The 16174-nt window shown below is 49.0% G+C and overlaps 1 protein-coding gene across 4 annotated transcripts in view; it reads left to right on the plus strand.

Annotated features, from left to right (window-relative positions):
* Positions 1-11294, plus strand: part of SLC41A3 (solute carrier family 41 member 3) — a 65088-nt gene extending 53794 nt beyond the window's left edge. For 3 of the 4 annotated variants that reach the window (XM_039477124.1, XM_074404186.1, XM_039477125.2), the window contains 5 exons: positions 755-899; positions 2048-2127; positions 3639-3773; positions 7747-7895; positions 10430-11294. In XM_039477124.1, the coding sequence (XP_039333058.1) occupies positions 755-899; positions 2048-2127; positions 3639-3773; positions 7747-7895; positions 10430-10639 (719 nt within the window). In that variant the 3' untranslated portion in view covers positions 10640-11294. The remainder of the gene's footprint in view (positions 1-754; positions 900-2047; positions 2128-3638; positions 3774-7746; positions 7896-10429) is intronic. The other variant, XM_074404187.1, reaches the window with a different exon arrangement.
* The last annotated feature ends 4880 nt before the right edge of the window (positions 11295-16174 follow it).

Consider the following 16174-nt stretch of genomic DNA (forward strand, 5'->3'; position numbering starts at 1 on the left):
GCTTCCGGGCTGGCCGTAACCCATGTGGTTGCCTGGGACTGGCCTCAGCCAGGACCAGGACCACAGGTGGCATCCCATAGCCAGCCCTGGCATTCCATGGACCTGGGCCGTAGCCCTGATGGAGCTGCTTGCTATCTGGGCAGCTACCTTTTTTGGCATGTCTGCTTCCTCCTGCTGCCTGTCTGAGCAGGGATGTCAAGAAGGTGAGATGAGATTGTACATACGAAGTACCGAGCATAGTGCCGGCTCGTGGTGTGCTCTATAAACTGTACTTCTATTTGTTTATGACAGTAACATCAGGGTGGGCCTGAGGATGAGAGGACCGCTCTAGAGAAAGCCAGAGTCTTGCTCTGTCACTTGTGGAAGGAGACCCTCACACTGCATGCAAGGCAGGAAGGAAGAGAATGAATGTACAAGGTGCCCGAGTGTGTCAGGCTCGTCCTGGGCCCCCACAGCGGTGACTGATCCAGTACACAGCCAACAGAGTACTAAGAATAGAGTACTTTATGTGGGGAAAATAGCAAGTTTGCCAGAAAAGTGGAGTTGAATGTGGCAGGAATTGAGTTCAGAGAGGAGCTTTTCTGGTTACTTCTTGGGATGGTGAAAATTCTTTGAAAAGTATGGCAAGGTGGTTCCCCCTAAACTGATGGCGATAGGAGCATCCTCATCTACTTCTCACTTGTGAAACCCAGGCTGGGCCTGTGCATGCTGGCCTTGGCCACGTGAGTCACGTGTGTCCCTGTTCTCCTTTCAGAGAATCAATATCTGATGCCGCTGGTCTGCCTCAGCTTCGCGGCTCTGACCCCGCTGTGGATCTTCATTGCCAAGCAGAGCCCACCCATCATGAAGATCCTAAAGTTTGGCTGGTTCCCAATCATCCTGGCCATGGTCATCAGCAGGTGAGCAGGAGCCAGGGCCACGGCCCTCTCTTCCTCTTCTCAGCCACGAAGGCCCCTAGAACCAGAGTGACACTCACTACCCTGGGGGTCGGGGATGGAGTGAAATGTAGCCATGGGCTCCTTCAGTAACTCCCATTGCTGATTAATTACTTTCTTCTCTCCCTTTCATGGAGAACCCTGGGCCTTATTGGTTCTAAGAGCGGCTGCTCTGTTTAGAATTGCCAGAACACCAGGGAGCCAGGAAGAGCCAAAGCTGGGCCTACCGCATGAGTGCACTGGAGCCCCAGAGGAGACAGCAGCTTTCAGGCCATGGCCGCCAGAGCTTTGCTGGCCCAGACCCCTGCGTAGGTGGCAGGTCCCACACCTCGGCCTCAAGGCCATATCTGCTTACTCATCCATCCTCCTGGTCACTGTCCACTCATGGCTGCTGGTGGGACCCAGACAGCTGTGGGGTTAGCTCCCCTCCAGAGCCTTAGAACCTTCAGCTGAGCCCAGGTCCACCACACTCAAGGCCCATTTCCTGGGAGTCAACCTTGATGGGGGCCACCCCAGTCTATTCTGATGGAGTTTTCTAACTTTAAGTCTTGGGAAGAAGAGGTGATAGAGTAGGTATCCTTGCTTCCAGGAGGCTCCTGGGCTCCTTATACAGATTGACCTGGCTTCTCTAAGACTGTTCTAAGAGAACTGACTCTTAAGAAGTTCCAAGGGGTGGGAAAGCTTTTGCTAAACTACAGTGGCTGGTGGGAGCAAGGTCTTGCTGCAAAATTTTCTGAGAACAAGGGGTGAGCATGAGGTGATCCTCCTACAGGTTCTGTTTTCTTCTAAAGAGCATCTCAGTTCTGGTCCCAGAGTCATGGGACAGCCCAGCCCGCTGTTGGCCCTTGGAAAGGTGTTTGTTTTGCAGTAAGTGAGTGTTCTCGGATGGCTTTCTGCAATAGTTGAGGCTCAGAGTGGAGATGGAAAAGCATGAGCAGGGTGCAGAGAACGCTGGGGAGACCAGCTTGGATGCAGCAGATATTTTGTGTAGGGGAAAGGAGAGTGTCTGCTAACAGTGGGAAGCCAGGCTGAGAGGGTGATTTGTATAGAGGTTTGTGGGCCATTTTAAGTGTAAACTCTGATCACCTGACTGCTGTCTGCTCTCTCCCCAGTTTTGGAGGGCTCATCTTGAGCAAAACCATTGCTAAACAGCAATACAAAGGCATGGCGATATTTACCCCTGTCATAAGTGGTAGGTATTTGAGGGGTTCCCATGGGGTTCCTGGGTTAGGCTGGCCCCCAGGTTTGGGTTGGACCTGAACAGCAGACCTGAGAGGGGCAGCACCAGCCCCACACAGGCAGTTGGGCAGCTGAGCTGTGGACAGACTGCTGCCTTGCAGGGATGCCGGAGGATGGAAGGAGCCCGGGGAGGAAGCCCCACACATGCTCACAGCAACTCAGACCCACTGCTCACAGGTAGCCTCGGGACATGAGCTCTCCTGACAGAACCAAACTCCAGGCCTCTCAGGCACCTGCCGATTGAGCATGGCCTTCAGAACCAGGGTGCTGGTTCTTGTGGCTTTTTCTTTTTTTTTTTGATTCATTGCTGACATCAAAACTCAGATATGTACACTTAAAAATCTGGATTTCTTCTTAAAAATTAAGACTGTAACAAATACCAGGCCTATACTCTGGCACTGCAGCAGTCCCTGAGACGGATCTAGGACTGTGCTTCCCAGCTGCCTTGATCCCCACATTGCCTGCTGCGTGACACCTGGCTTTCTGCACGTGCTGACTTCCTAGGCCTAGACTTTGTGGGGTTTGTGTGGATGGCTTTTCTATATACAAATGACAAGTTAGAAAATATAACAGGGAGTTTGACATCTGAGCAAAAGCGGAAGACAAACTTCTTCCTATTTCTCCCACTAAGTACAACTAAAAGCCTGAACATTGTATATAAAACAAATGCAAACAGATTCTGAAAGGCTGGCTGGGGACCTTGGGCCACAATTAACAACATGGTCGTGAGTCCCCTGAATTGTCCTTTTTCTCTTTATTTGCCTCACGTATCCAAGACCGAGTCCTGGAGAAGTCAGCCATCAAGAAATATGGACACAAATAGACAAAAAAGGCTCCACAGGCTGGGCGCGGTGGCTCACGCCTGTAATCCCAACACTTTGGGAGGCCAAGGCAGGTGATCACTTGAGGTCAGGAGTTTGAGACAAGCCTGGCCAACATGGTGAGGCTTGTCTCTACTAAAAATACAAAATTAACTGGGCATGGTGGCACATGCCTGTAATCTCAGTTACTCCGGAGGCTGAGGCAAGAGAATTGCTTGAACCTGGGAGGTGGAGGTTGCAGTGAGCCGAGATCACGCCATTGCACTCTAGCCTGGGTGCCAGATTGAGATCCTGTCTCAAAAACAGACTCCATCCACTCTCCTCATCCTCACTTTGTCCCTGCACCTTTGCTCCAGCCAATAAATATTTATTGAGAACCTACTTTACAGCCCTACTCTCCTCACCTTAAGAGATGCCAGCAGTCAAGGTGATGCAGTTGCTCCCTGGATATCTCACTCACAAGCTCTGGGCCACCCTGACTTGCTGCCAGACAAGATCTGTGGTCAAGTGGGAGGAAAAGAAAAGAGAATGAAGGACTGAATTAACCAAAGAAGCCTTCCTGGAAGAAGGGAACTTAAAATAAGGGATACAACTTAGAGACTGGTGTGAAGAAGGGGAAAACAGATTTCTTTTCTCCTCGTAGGTGTTGGTGGCAATCTGGTGGCCATTCAGACCAGCCGAATCTCAACCTACCTCCACATGTGGAGCACACCTGGCGTCCTGCCCCTCCAGATGAAAAAATTCTGGCCCAATCCATGTTCTACTTTCTGCACATCAGGTGGGTATCATGTCTTTCAGAGGGCATCATAGCTGTTACTTTAAACAAGAAAACATCCATGTTGTTGGAATCTGGTGTCTGTAGCAATGGATGCCTGAGGCCAGGGCTGATCTTGGTACACATCACCTTCAGGGTTCCAGAAACCAGACTCCCTGGCCCTGCCTGTCCTTCATTCCTTCATTCAGTTATTTATTGAACAGAGAGAGCTGATTTCTTGCCCTTGGAGTACACTATGTAGAAGAGCAGATAAGCACAAGTGATCTCATAATTACAAATTATAGTGTGTACTGAGTAGCAAAAGTGCAGAGTGCAGTGAAGAAGAATTAGAGGATATACACTTGGGGTTGGGAAGCTCCTCCTGAGGACAAGCAGGTGTTGTTGGGAGGAGGAGGGCTGGAGAAGGGCCTTTCAGGAAAGTGGGTGCAGTCTAGAAAAGGCCCAGAGGCAGGAAACAGTGTGGCAAGTCTGAAGAACTGAAAGACAAATATGGCCTGAGTTGAATGGACAGGAGGGGATGAAGGATGGTGAGGCCAGAGAGCCCGGAAGGGGTGAGCAGACAGGGCCTTGGAGCTGAGGAAGGAGGCTGGATTCTACTCAGAACCACTGGAAGCTTTTGGAGAGATTTTATCTTTTTGTTGGCTTTGAAAAATTAATCATTTTTCCTGTTATGTTTTGGATTTCCTTTCTATTTTGAGAACTACCTTTGGCCATCTTTTGGGTTGGCTGTTGGCACATTTCTGAAGGATATTTTCACTGATTATAAAATTCAGGATTGGTAGTTGTTTTCAAACACTTGAAAAATGTGCCGCTTCCTTCTGACTTCCATGACTTATCAGAAATCTACTGCCATTTCAGTGTGTTTTGCTGTATAGTGATGGGGCCATTTCTCTCTTGCATTTTTCAAGACCTTGTCTTTAGTTGCTAGGAGTTGGATTATGACATGTATTGGTGTGGACTTCTTGGGGTTTATCCTATTTGGTGTTTTTAGGCTCCCTGAACACATGAATTTACCTCTTTTGTCAAATTGGAAAATTTATGCCATCGCTTTTTCAGCTGTACTCTCTTTCTTTTTGATATTCTAATGACATAAATGTTAAATCCTCTGTTACAGCTCCACAAGTCCCTGATACTCTTTAGTTTTTTCAAAGTCTGTTATTCTCCTTGTTTAGATTGGCTCATTTCTATCAGTTTTTTCTTGAAGTTGGCTGATTTTTTCCCCCTGCCCTCTCCATTCTGCTATCGAGCCTATTCACTGAGTTGTTTGGGACTTTGGGGGGTATTGTATGTGTTTAGTTCTAACATTTCCATTTGGTTCTTCTTTCTACTCTGTCTTTTCTAAGACTTTCTCTTTGCTTATACGTTCTATTTTTGTTTGTTTCAGGCATGTTTGTGATTGCTTGATGAAGCATTGTAGTGGCTTCATTAGAACAGCTTTCAGCTGATGCTGACGTCTGTGTCATCTCACTCTGCTATCTGTTGGTTGTCTTTTCTCATCCAGGTTGAGATTTTTCTGGCTCTTGGTAAGATGAGTGATTTTCATTTGAATCCAGACATTTCAGGTATTATGTGACAAGACTTTGGATCACATTTGAATCTCCATTTTAGCTGGCCTCTGTTGGCACCACCACCAGGAAGAAGAGAATGGACTGCTGCCTTACTCCCAGGTTGGGGTGGAAGGCCAGGTTTCCCACTCAGCCTCTATTGCTATCCTGGAAGAAGAGGAGCACCTTGTTACTGCTAGGCATGGTGCGATCTAGTTTCCTCATTAGGCCTCCTCTGAGACCACCCTGGCTGGGATGAGGAGAGATGCCTTATTGTTGCTCCCCACATGGCTTCACTGACAAGGTGGGGACCCCATTACCACTGGGTAGGGATGAAAGTTCTGAATCTCACCCTGCCAGCCACAGTTGATGGTGGTCCCACTCGGACTCTCCTGATGGGGTTGGGGTTGCAGTTTATCCTGTGCGGTGTGTTGGAGTAGAGTAGTTATTATCTGAAAGTTCTCTGTTTTGCTGGGCTGCCCCTTTCCTGGCCCTTGGCTAAAAAGAACAGAATTCTATGGAGTCTGTTTTTGAGACAGGATCTCAATCTGGCACCCAGGCTAGAGTGTAATGGCGTGATCTCGGCTCACTGCAACCTCCACCTCCCAGGTTCAAGCAATTCTCTTGCCTCAGCCTCCGGAGTAACTGAGATTACAGGCATGCGCCACCATGCCCAGTTAATTTTGTATTTTTAGTAGAGACAAGCCTCACCATATTGGCCAGGCTTGTCTCAAACTCCTGACCTCAAGTGATCACCTGCCTTGGCCTCCCAAAGTGTTGGGATTACAGGCGTGAGCCACCGTGCCCAGCCTGTGGAGCCTTTTTTGTCTATTTGTGTCCATATTTCTTGATGGCTGACTTCTCCAGGACTCGGTCTTGGATACGTGAGGCAAATAAAGAGAAAAAGGACAATTCAGGGGACTCACGACCATGTTGTTAATTGTGGCCCAAGGTCCCCAGCCAGCCTTTCAGAATCTGTTTGCATTTGTTTTATATACAATGTTCAGGCTTTTAGTTGTACTTAGTGGGAGAAATAGGAAGAAGTTTGTCTTCCGCTTTTGCTCAGATGTCAAACTCCCTGTTATATTTTCTAACTTGTCATTTGTATATAGAAAAGCTGTTATTTTTCTGTGTTATTTGTACACCTAAACATTTTATTGAATTCTTATTGTTTACATGGTTGCTTTATAGATTATCTTGAGTTCTTACACAAACTTCCAATAGTAGCTTCTTCCGATCATTTTGCTTCCTCTTTTTGACTATTTTTTAAAGAATACTTTTATTCTGTGTCTGATTTCTCATGAATAGATGTTGGTGCTCCTCTGCGTTAGCTTTGAGCTATATCTGATTTTTTTTTCTCCTTTTTTTTTTTTTTCTTTTGAGACAGAGTTTCACTCTTGTTACCCAGGCTGGAGTGCAATGGCGCGATCTCGGCTCACCGCAACCTCCGCCTCCTGGGTTCAGGCAATTCTCCTGCCTCAGCCTCCTGAGTATCTGGGATTACAGGCACGTGCCACCATGCCCAGCTAATTTTTTTTGTATTTTTAGTAGAGAAAGGGTTTCACCATGTTGACCAGGATGGTCTCGATCTCTTGACCTTGTGATCCACCCGCCTCGGCCTTCCAAAGTATTGGGATTACACGCTTGAGCCACCGCGCCCGGCCTTCTCCTTTTCTTTATCATTTTGGTGAAATACATGTATTAACTCAGAGGCAAATGGAGACTTACTTTTCATTAGAACTCCATTTCCGTTTGAGAAATCAATCACATTCACTTTAAAATTTTAAAAAGTGTTTGTGGTAGAGCCAGGGACAATCACACTTGTTGTAAAGTCTAAACTCAGAGCATGGGAATCTGAAGGAAACCCCGGGCTCACTGACACATTGCAGGTATGCTGACAGGGCCACAAAGGCTGCTGTGAAGAAGGGGCTGCCTGAGGTCCCCTTTGAACCAGCTGCCCTCCCCAGATCACCAGAGCCACATTGAGTGGAGCACCGCACCCAAAGCTCTTTTTCTCCTTAAGCCCCTTGCATGTTCTCTTTTGTCTGCCCAAACTCCTCTCCCCCAAATTCAAATCCCAACTGAAATGCTATCTGCAGGAGCTCATCCCCACTGATATACTTCCTGCTTTTTGCCCTTCCTTTTACCCTCATTTTCTTCAAAGTACTTCCCACAGTTTGAAATAGTCTTTCTTTCTTCTTTTTGTTTCTGCTTACTTGATTCTTGTTTGTTTCTATTCTTTAAAATAACAGTTCCACGAGGAAGGGGGAAACACTATACCCCCGTCTGCCAGAATATGCTTGTCTCATAGGTGTCCAGTGAACACTTGGGAATAAATGAATGAGTGAGTATGGATGCCTCACTGAGGACTGTTGCATGCCAGGGTGGCCTCGCTTCAGGTCACGTGACCTTCTTGGTTCTGTTTCTTTCAGAAATCAATTCCGTGTCAGCTCGAGTCCTGCTCTTGCTGGTGGTCCCAGGCCATCTGATTTTCTTCTACATCATCTACCTGGTGGAGGGTCAGTCGGTCACAAACAGCCAGACCTTTGTGGTGCTCTACCTGCTGGCAGGCCTAATCCAGGTAAGCCTGACTGCTGCAGCAGAGGTGTGCAGCTGGGTTGCCAGCCAGGCATTTCCTGTCTCCTGAGAGGCTGAGCGGGGTGTATGGGGGTGGCTGGACATGTGGGGTTCTAACATATCAGCTCCAGAACAGAAGGGGAAAGACTGTATCGCCATCTGCCAGAACACGCTTGCCACGTAGTAGGTATCCAGTGAACACTTGAGAATAAATGGATGAGTCCCTATCTTCCAGGAGTTGAGTCAACTTGTCAGATACAGAGGCTGCTCCATACTGCACACCCCATACCACACACCTCACACCCCACACCACACACCCCACAACACACACCTCACACCACACACCCCACACCACACACCCCACAACACACACCTCACACTACACACTCCACACCACACACCCCACACCACACACCACACACGACACACCCCATACCACACACCTCACATCATACACCACACACCACACACCCTACACCAAACACCCCACACCACACACCACACACCCCACACCACACACGACACACCCCATACCACACACCTCACACCACACACCACACACCCCACACTCCACACCACACACTCCACACCACACACCCCATACCACACACTCCACACCACACACCACATGACACACCCCACACCCCACACCACACACCCCATACCACACACCCCACACCTCACACCACACACCACACACCCCACACGACACACCCCACACCCCACACCACACACCCCACGCCCCACACCACACACCCCACACCACACACCCCATGCCACACACCCCACACCACACCCCACACCACACACCACACATGACACACCCCACACCACACACCACACACCACACACCCCATAACACACACCTCACACCACACACCCCATACCCCATACCACACATCACACAATCCACACCACACACCCCACACCACACACCTCACACCACACACCACACACCCCACACCACACACTCCACACCACACACCCCACACCACACACCACATACCACACACCACATACCACACACCACACACCCCATACCACACACCTCACACCATACACCACACACCACACACCACACATCACACACTCCACACCACACACCCCACACCACACACTCCACACCACACACCCCATACCACACACTCCACACCGCACACCCCACACCGCACACCCCACACCGCACACCCCACACCGCACACTCCACACCGCACACCCCACACCACACACCCCACACCACATACTCCACACCACACACTCCACACCACACACCCCATACCACACACCACATGCCACACACCACACACAACACACCCCACACCACACACCTCACACCACACACTCCACACCACACACCCCACACCACACACCCCACACCACACCCTCCATACCACACACCACACGATCTACACCACACACTCCACGTCACACAGTGCATGCCACCCACGCTACACGCTGCGTGTCACAGTGCATGCCACATCCTACACACGACACAGCTTCCACTACATACTGCACTACACGCTCCACATTTCAGCCTGCACATCACCCCTCACACTATATGCTGTGTGCTAGACACCACATACAACATGCCACACTGCATGCTGCACATTCATCATCAGGATAAGAGGAGCAGTCTGAGGATGAAGCATGTTCCCATGGAACAGGCTGATGAGCGGTCCAGCCATTCACTGCCTATCCAGCAGCAGGTGGGCAGAGCCAGGCCCCTGCAGGGGTGCTGCTGGAAGGCATGCATAGACTGATCAGAGCTGGACAGCAGTGATCACGGTGGTGAAGGAGATTAAGCTGGTTCCTGTGCTGGGGTGGTATTCAGTACACTGCCTAGACTGCAATGGGCTGATGGTCCCCAGTGGGCCTGGGGCCTCTGCAAGGAGCACTGTGGGCACTGGAGGGCAATTCTGTGGGTATGGTACTGGTACTGCCACTTTCTTATCTCCCTGAGTTGATGGCATTTGGAATGGTGGTGTGTTCCTGACCCTAAAGGGTAGAATTAGGGAAATCCAAGAAGTTGTCCTGAGCAGCAGCAGCTTATGGCTCCAGTTGGGGAGAAGGAAGGAGCTGGGGTCAGCCTTGGACAAGGGACTGAGGAGCCGTGAGGCCTGAGCAGGCTTGTATGGACTACCCCATGGCACCTTCAGGAAGGGCTGGCTGTCCTAACCTCCAGGGAGAAGGGCTCAGGCAAACCCAGTGGACGTCTCCACGAAGTCCCATGAGTGGAGCCTGGCGCAGCAGAGAGAGCCCTAGCTGGTGAGTGACAGTGTGTCTGACTGGCCCTTCAGGGTATCAGGAGCAGGGCCCACCAGAGGGAGGAGGCTAGGAAAGTGCAGATGAGGGTCACCTCTCTAGCCACTGCTTGAGCTCAGAGCTGGGCTTCAGACCCCAAGAGAAGCTGGAGGAAGGAGGCTGGCTGGGGCTGACATGTCCACCTTGGTGTCTGCCTTTGAGCCTCAGCTAGTGCTTCCTACCCGTACTTGGCTTTCTGACTTGGTCTTCTTTTGTGTCTCTTTGCTCTTCTGACAGGTGGCAATCCTGCTGTACCTGGCAGAAGTGATGGTTCGGCTGACTTGGCACCAGGCCCAGGATCCTGATAACCACTGCATCCCCTACCTCACAGGGCTGGGTGACCTGCTTGGGACTGGCCTCCTGGCACTCTGCTTCTTTGCCGACTGGCTACTGAGGAGCAAAGCAGAATTGGGTGGCATCTCAGAACTGGCTTCCGGACCTCCCTAACTGGGCCTCGCTAGTCCCATTTGCTCATTAGAATTTTCTCCCACAACACTGGGGTACAGAATTCAGTTCCTCCCTTGCCAGGTCCTTGGGACGGTTGACCCCACCCCTGCAGTAGCCTTTTGTGAGTCTGCTAAGGTAGCTCACATATACCTCAGTTCTGGCCGTGGTACCTGAGCCCATGATAGAACCCTGAAATGAAGAGCGTGGCTTGAGTGTGTGAATATGATGTGTGTACATGCTTGTGAGCATGCGAGTGTGCTTGCGTTTGTGGAGAGGAGGGTCTTCTGGCCTGAGAAGCTAAAGAAGAGGCATGTCCAGTGTGCTTTGCGGGGTGCGTTTGCTCTTTCCCATGCCCATGCCACCCAGATTGGGATGGACCAGGAAGGAGCTCCTTTCTGTTCCCAAGCCTCAGGGTTTGAGCTGTGGCTTACTTGCTGTCTTTACCAGGTTCAAGCTCCGCGGGCCACTCTGCTGCTGTGCTGAGAATGTGTACAGCCTCCCCAGGATGGGGCCCTGTACAACCCTTCATCTGCTGTCAACATTTAATCTTGTCCTTGCTGTTTTATTATTTTCCTTTTTGTTTGTTATCAAAAACTTCTGTTGAGATTTCAATAATCAGAGAAGTGTAAAATAAAACTAATTATATTGTACTTGAGCTTTTATGTCTTTAAAGACCGTTAATGCAGCCCTGAGCCTTGGGGTCTGTAAGTAACAAAAGCATCTGGCATTTCTCTTGTGCAGTGTTTCTCAGAGTAGTCTTCAGCCTAGAAACATCAATGTCACCAGAAATCTTGTTGGAAATGCAAGTTACTATCCCTCACCCCCAGGCCTGATCAGCCAAATCAGCATCTCTTGGGAGTAGAGCCTGCTATATGAGTTCAACAAGACCTCCAGGTTTCTCATGCACACCCACATTTGAGAGCTACTACTCAAGAACATCATCTTTAAAAAAGGTATGATCACTTCCTGTCTCTTATTAACTCATTAGGACAACTGTAGCCATGCTTGGGCCTGAGAATTATTATCTTCATATGGTAAAATAGGCGTCTACTCATTTGTTCCAAAAATGTTGATACAGAACCTCTTGTATCAATGTTCCAGAAGGAAAGACGTGGCGCATTAACTGGGATAAATCAGCAGAATTTAAGGAAGGCACAGTTTATAGGTGCATGGGGACCTAAGAAGGGGTGAGGCATCCTGGGGCCAGGCGCTATCAGGCATTCACTTGACCTGGAGAATAGTTGGGATTGTGGTTGCCTGAGATGCGTGGGGATCTCTAATAAAGAGACATGGCTGCTTCAGCTTGTGGCCTGGCAGAGAAAGCCAGGGAAATAAATATCCCAATCCCATTCTCTGTCTACTCTATTATCTCCTGCCCATGTCTTCCATTGGCCAAACCCAACCAGAAGTTCAATGACTTGGGGAGCCTCTTGACGACCCACAGATGTTTCAGCCTCCTGGGGCACAGAGCCAGAGGAGGCTGGGGATGGATCTGGAGAGGCAACTGGAGAATATTCAACATAACTATGTGCCGAACTCCAGGCTAGATACTGGGGACACACTTGTGGGCAAAGCACTCATCATTCCTTGTTCAAGTCCCCACTAGGACAGACAGTCATGAACATCACACGAGTATTCAAAGTCTAGCTCTGATAAGTCCTACAAAAGACATGCATGTGGTGCTAGTGAAGCATGTAATGAAAGCTAAGATCTATTGAGCACTTTCTGTGTGTCTGGTTATATTCTAAGCATTTGACAGGTAAACTCTGATAGCCTCACAATAAGTGATGCAGTATGTACCACTCTCATTTGTAGATGACTGAAGCATATGAGGCTTAACTTTCCCAAGGTTCTATGGCTAGTGAGTGGCGGATCAAGGATTTGAACATAGACACTCGGGCTCAGACCCAAGTTATGTATGTACTAAAGGAAGTGTCACAAGATCCTTGGGGTGTTGCTTTGCCAGCCAGAAACATCTATGGCTGGTAGCAACTTTGCCTGAGTTTTGCTGAGGCCTGCTGGGCTCAGTCTGTCCACTCGGCCTGGCAGGCTGCGCTTGGCTCATGCTACCAGCTCATGCTCCCACACCTGCCAAGGTGAGCCAGGCACAGAGTAATGAGGGGTATGTCAGTGAGTGAGCATGGAGTCCAGCCACTGCACGCAGCCAGGCATTCCAGCTGTTGCGGTGGGGCAGGCAGCTTCAGGCACTGGCACAGGCACCAGTTTCATGCAAGGCTGCAACTGGATCAGATGTACAAGAGCATCCACCGCAGGTACCCACATCTAGAATGCGGTGGTACCCAGAAGCTTGGAGATACCAGGAGCTGTAGAGCCCCAAAGAGGGTGTCATAGCTCTGGCTCAGGGAGCTCCAAGGTCTGGGTTCCCAGAAGACCTACAGCTCTTCTCTCCTCATTGCCTGCAACATGGCAAGTGGGAAGCATGTTTCAGCCCTGTTTGTATTATAGCTCTTTCAGTCCCACCATTCAGTGGGTCCCAAGTTCTTATCCTGCCTCCAGGAGGAATGAGGTATGTAGACAACTGGAGGGTAAGCAAGACGGAGGGAAGCTTCACTGAGTGACAGAACAGCTCTCAGGAGACCCTGAGTGGGTAGATCCTTTCTGCAGGCAGGTCGTTCCAATGAGTGTCCAGCTCTCAGTGGAGAAGAGACCTGGAATGGGTAGCTCTTTTCCACAGATAGGTCATCCCAACAAGTGTGGGTCTGGCTGAGTCCAGGGTTTTTAATGGGCACAGAAGGGAGGAATTGCATGCTGGTTGGTCCATGAGTGGCCACGGGTTGGCCTGGAAAAAGTACCATAAGTTCTCACTCCAGGCTGCAAACTCTACCCTGAACTGGCAGCCCAGCCCACAGGCTTCAGGCCATCCCTAGATTGAAGTGGGGTTTTCAACAGGGCCCTGCCTCTTTTCACCCAGGAGCCTGTCTGCCTCCTGCCACCAACATGCTTTTCATGGTGCCCAGGCTGTTTGTGTCAAAGGGCACCTGCAGGCCTGCACCAAGTTGCCCCTAACCACCCGCAGCCTCCCTCCTAAAGGAGGGAACCCAAAGTCAGCACCCAAAGTCTAGAGAGGGCTGAGGCAGTGGTAGGGCTGACATGTTAGTGCCGCCCCAAGTGCATACAAACTAGGCCAGGTCACGACAGCATCCAGGCTTGGCTTCAACTTTGCTCCAGGATCATAGTGGGTGCCAAGAGCAGGGAGGAGCCAGGGAGTGGGAGCAGGCACTTCTGAGCCTGCATGGGCAGGGGGGCTTCCAGGGCCTTGAGAGCACAGGGATGCCTGGGTCCAGAGCCACAGCTAGGTGGCTGCAGCTGTGCCCAGGAGCATGGGGCTTCCACCCCACCAACAGTAGGGCACAGGGCCCCCACCTGTTTCTGGCTCCTGCTGGCACCATGGAGTGTGCAACCCCAGTGTGTCTCCCCCACTGCAGCTGGCACATTCAACAACCACTGCTCCAGATGGGCTGCCTCTGCCACCAGTCCCCCCTCTGACGAGGTACATCTGCCATTAGTATAGAGACGATAATTTAAGTGCTTCCTGCTGACAAGGGGCACTGTTTTGGGGGAAATGGCAGTCAGATATTCTCTCAGAGGCCTATCTAGTATCCCCAGTTAAAGGAAGCCATTGTCTGAGGCTCCCTTTGAATGACCATTTGGACTTTGATGGCCTGTAGGTGAGAAGAGACAAACCAAGTTATTAGAAGACATAGATCAAAATGAAACAAGGGGGTAGGGACAGCTCAAAAATCCCAAGGCTGCCAACACTTCCAGGTAACAGGTGGCTATAGTTATGCCTGCTAAGATTTGGGTGCATAGGGCTTGACTCTGGTTAGCTCTTTTTGTCTTACCTTCCCCCAAAAAGAAATCTCTGGGTTACGGGCCATATACCCAGATGATGATCTGGCACAATTTGCAGTATAATTCCCCATAATTCGAATATTGATCCAGATTTTCACATTACCCATCCCTTTTGTATCTTCTGAGCTGCAGAGTTCAAGTTCAAAGTCATGAGAATTTGAACCATACATGATAGAGATTTTAATTAGAAAAAAGTAGTAGATCTGGATTAGTGTCAAAGTGAAAATGAAAGTAAAGTTCAAGCTCAGTTTCAAGGTCTAGGTCAAGTTAAAGGTTAAAATAAGCTCTAGGAAATGTCAAGCTTGAATTTCAGTCAGGAGTAATATGAAGGTTAAGGTCAAGTTCAAGGCCAAGGTCTAAATCAATTTCAAGTTCAAAATCAGCTGAATTTGATCTGCCTGTGAAGTGGTCTAAGTAGTTACATAAAAGTCAAGGAGAAATTTAAGGGATCAGTCAACTTCAAGTTTGCATATAAGACGACATCTGGTAGATGATAGTAATGAAAGGATAGGAAGAAAGTCTTAACAGGTCAATAAAAGATCAAAGTCAGTGCCAAAATCAAAGTCAAGATTATATTCAACTTTGTAATTAGTGCTGTATATGATCTGGCTATTGTTCAAGAACAGGATGAGTGTTAGAACCATAGCAAAGGTCAAGGTCAAGGTTAGTGTCAAAGGTAAAGAAACTGTGCTAGATGTGGCCTAGACATAAGGTGGGAAACAAGATTTTGTTTGAGTTGAGATCAAGTCAAGGTCAATGTAAAATTTTAAGTCAGCATCAAAGGGAAGATCAACACCAATGTCAAGATAAAAATAAAATTGAAATAAAAATCAAGGCCAAATTCAAGTAAATGTGAAAGGAGTGTCATCTAGAGGGTGGAGAATGAGTGTGCAGTGTTTGTCAAGGGCACCAAATTTGGTGTCCCACAAGTTAAAGTAGGATGAGAGAACAAATGTGTAAAAAATGGTAATTCTGCTTTCATTTCTCCCGGGGTCCACCCCACAGACCCCAGCTGCACAATGGATGAATAAATTTACTCAGACACAGAATACAGCAGAAGAGTGGGCTAGGGGTGTCTATGGCCACTCACCTGAAGAAATTAGCCGCCACTAGCCTCAACTCGCTGGCCTTCCCAGCCTTTATTCAGTACACATTAAACCACAGAGGCTTTCAGTCAACACCACTAGAGGGTGCAGATCCAAGGCCAGATTCCAAGGCCTAAAACAAACACCATTTTTGAGTAATAAACTTTTGCCAACCCCCCAAGTAGGAGGCAGTCAAGCACACATGGGCAAAGGTTGGTCTTAGGACAACAAGCCATTTAAACTCCTTTGCATCCCCCTGTTAACTGCCCTATGCTTCAAGCCTCAAGATAAAAGAACTAGCAGTCTTCAGCCCATTCTTTCCTGAAGCTTTTACATAAACCTCTCAGCCTTCCAAAAAGGTTTGTGACTATATTCTGCAGTTTTACAATCTCTACTACCATCCTGAGTGGACTACCACATAGTTCTTTAGGAAATTGTCATACTGCTTTCCACAATGGCTGAACTAATTTGCATTTCACCCCAGAAGTGTATAAGCATTCCCTTTTCTCCAAAGCCTCGCCAGCATCTATTTTTTTGACTTTTTATAATAGCCATTCTGGGCTACACACAGTTGCTC

The sequence above is a fragment of the Saimiri boliviensis genome, chromosome 8 (genome assembly GCF_048565385.1).
Source record: "Saimiri boliviensis isolate mSaiBol1 chromosome 8, mSaiBol1.pri, whole genome shotgun sequence".
NCBI lineage: Eukaryota > Metazoa > Chordata > Mammalia > Primates > Cebidae > Saimiri > Saimiri boliviensis.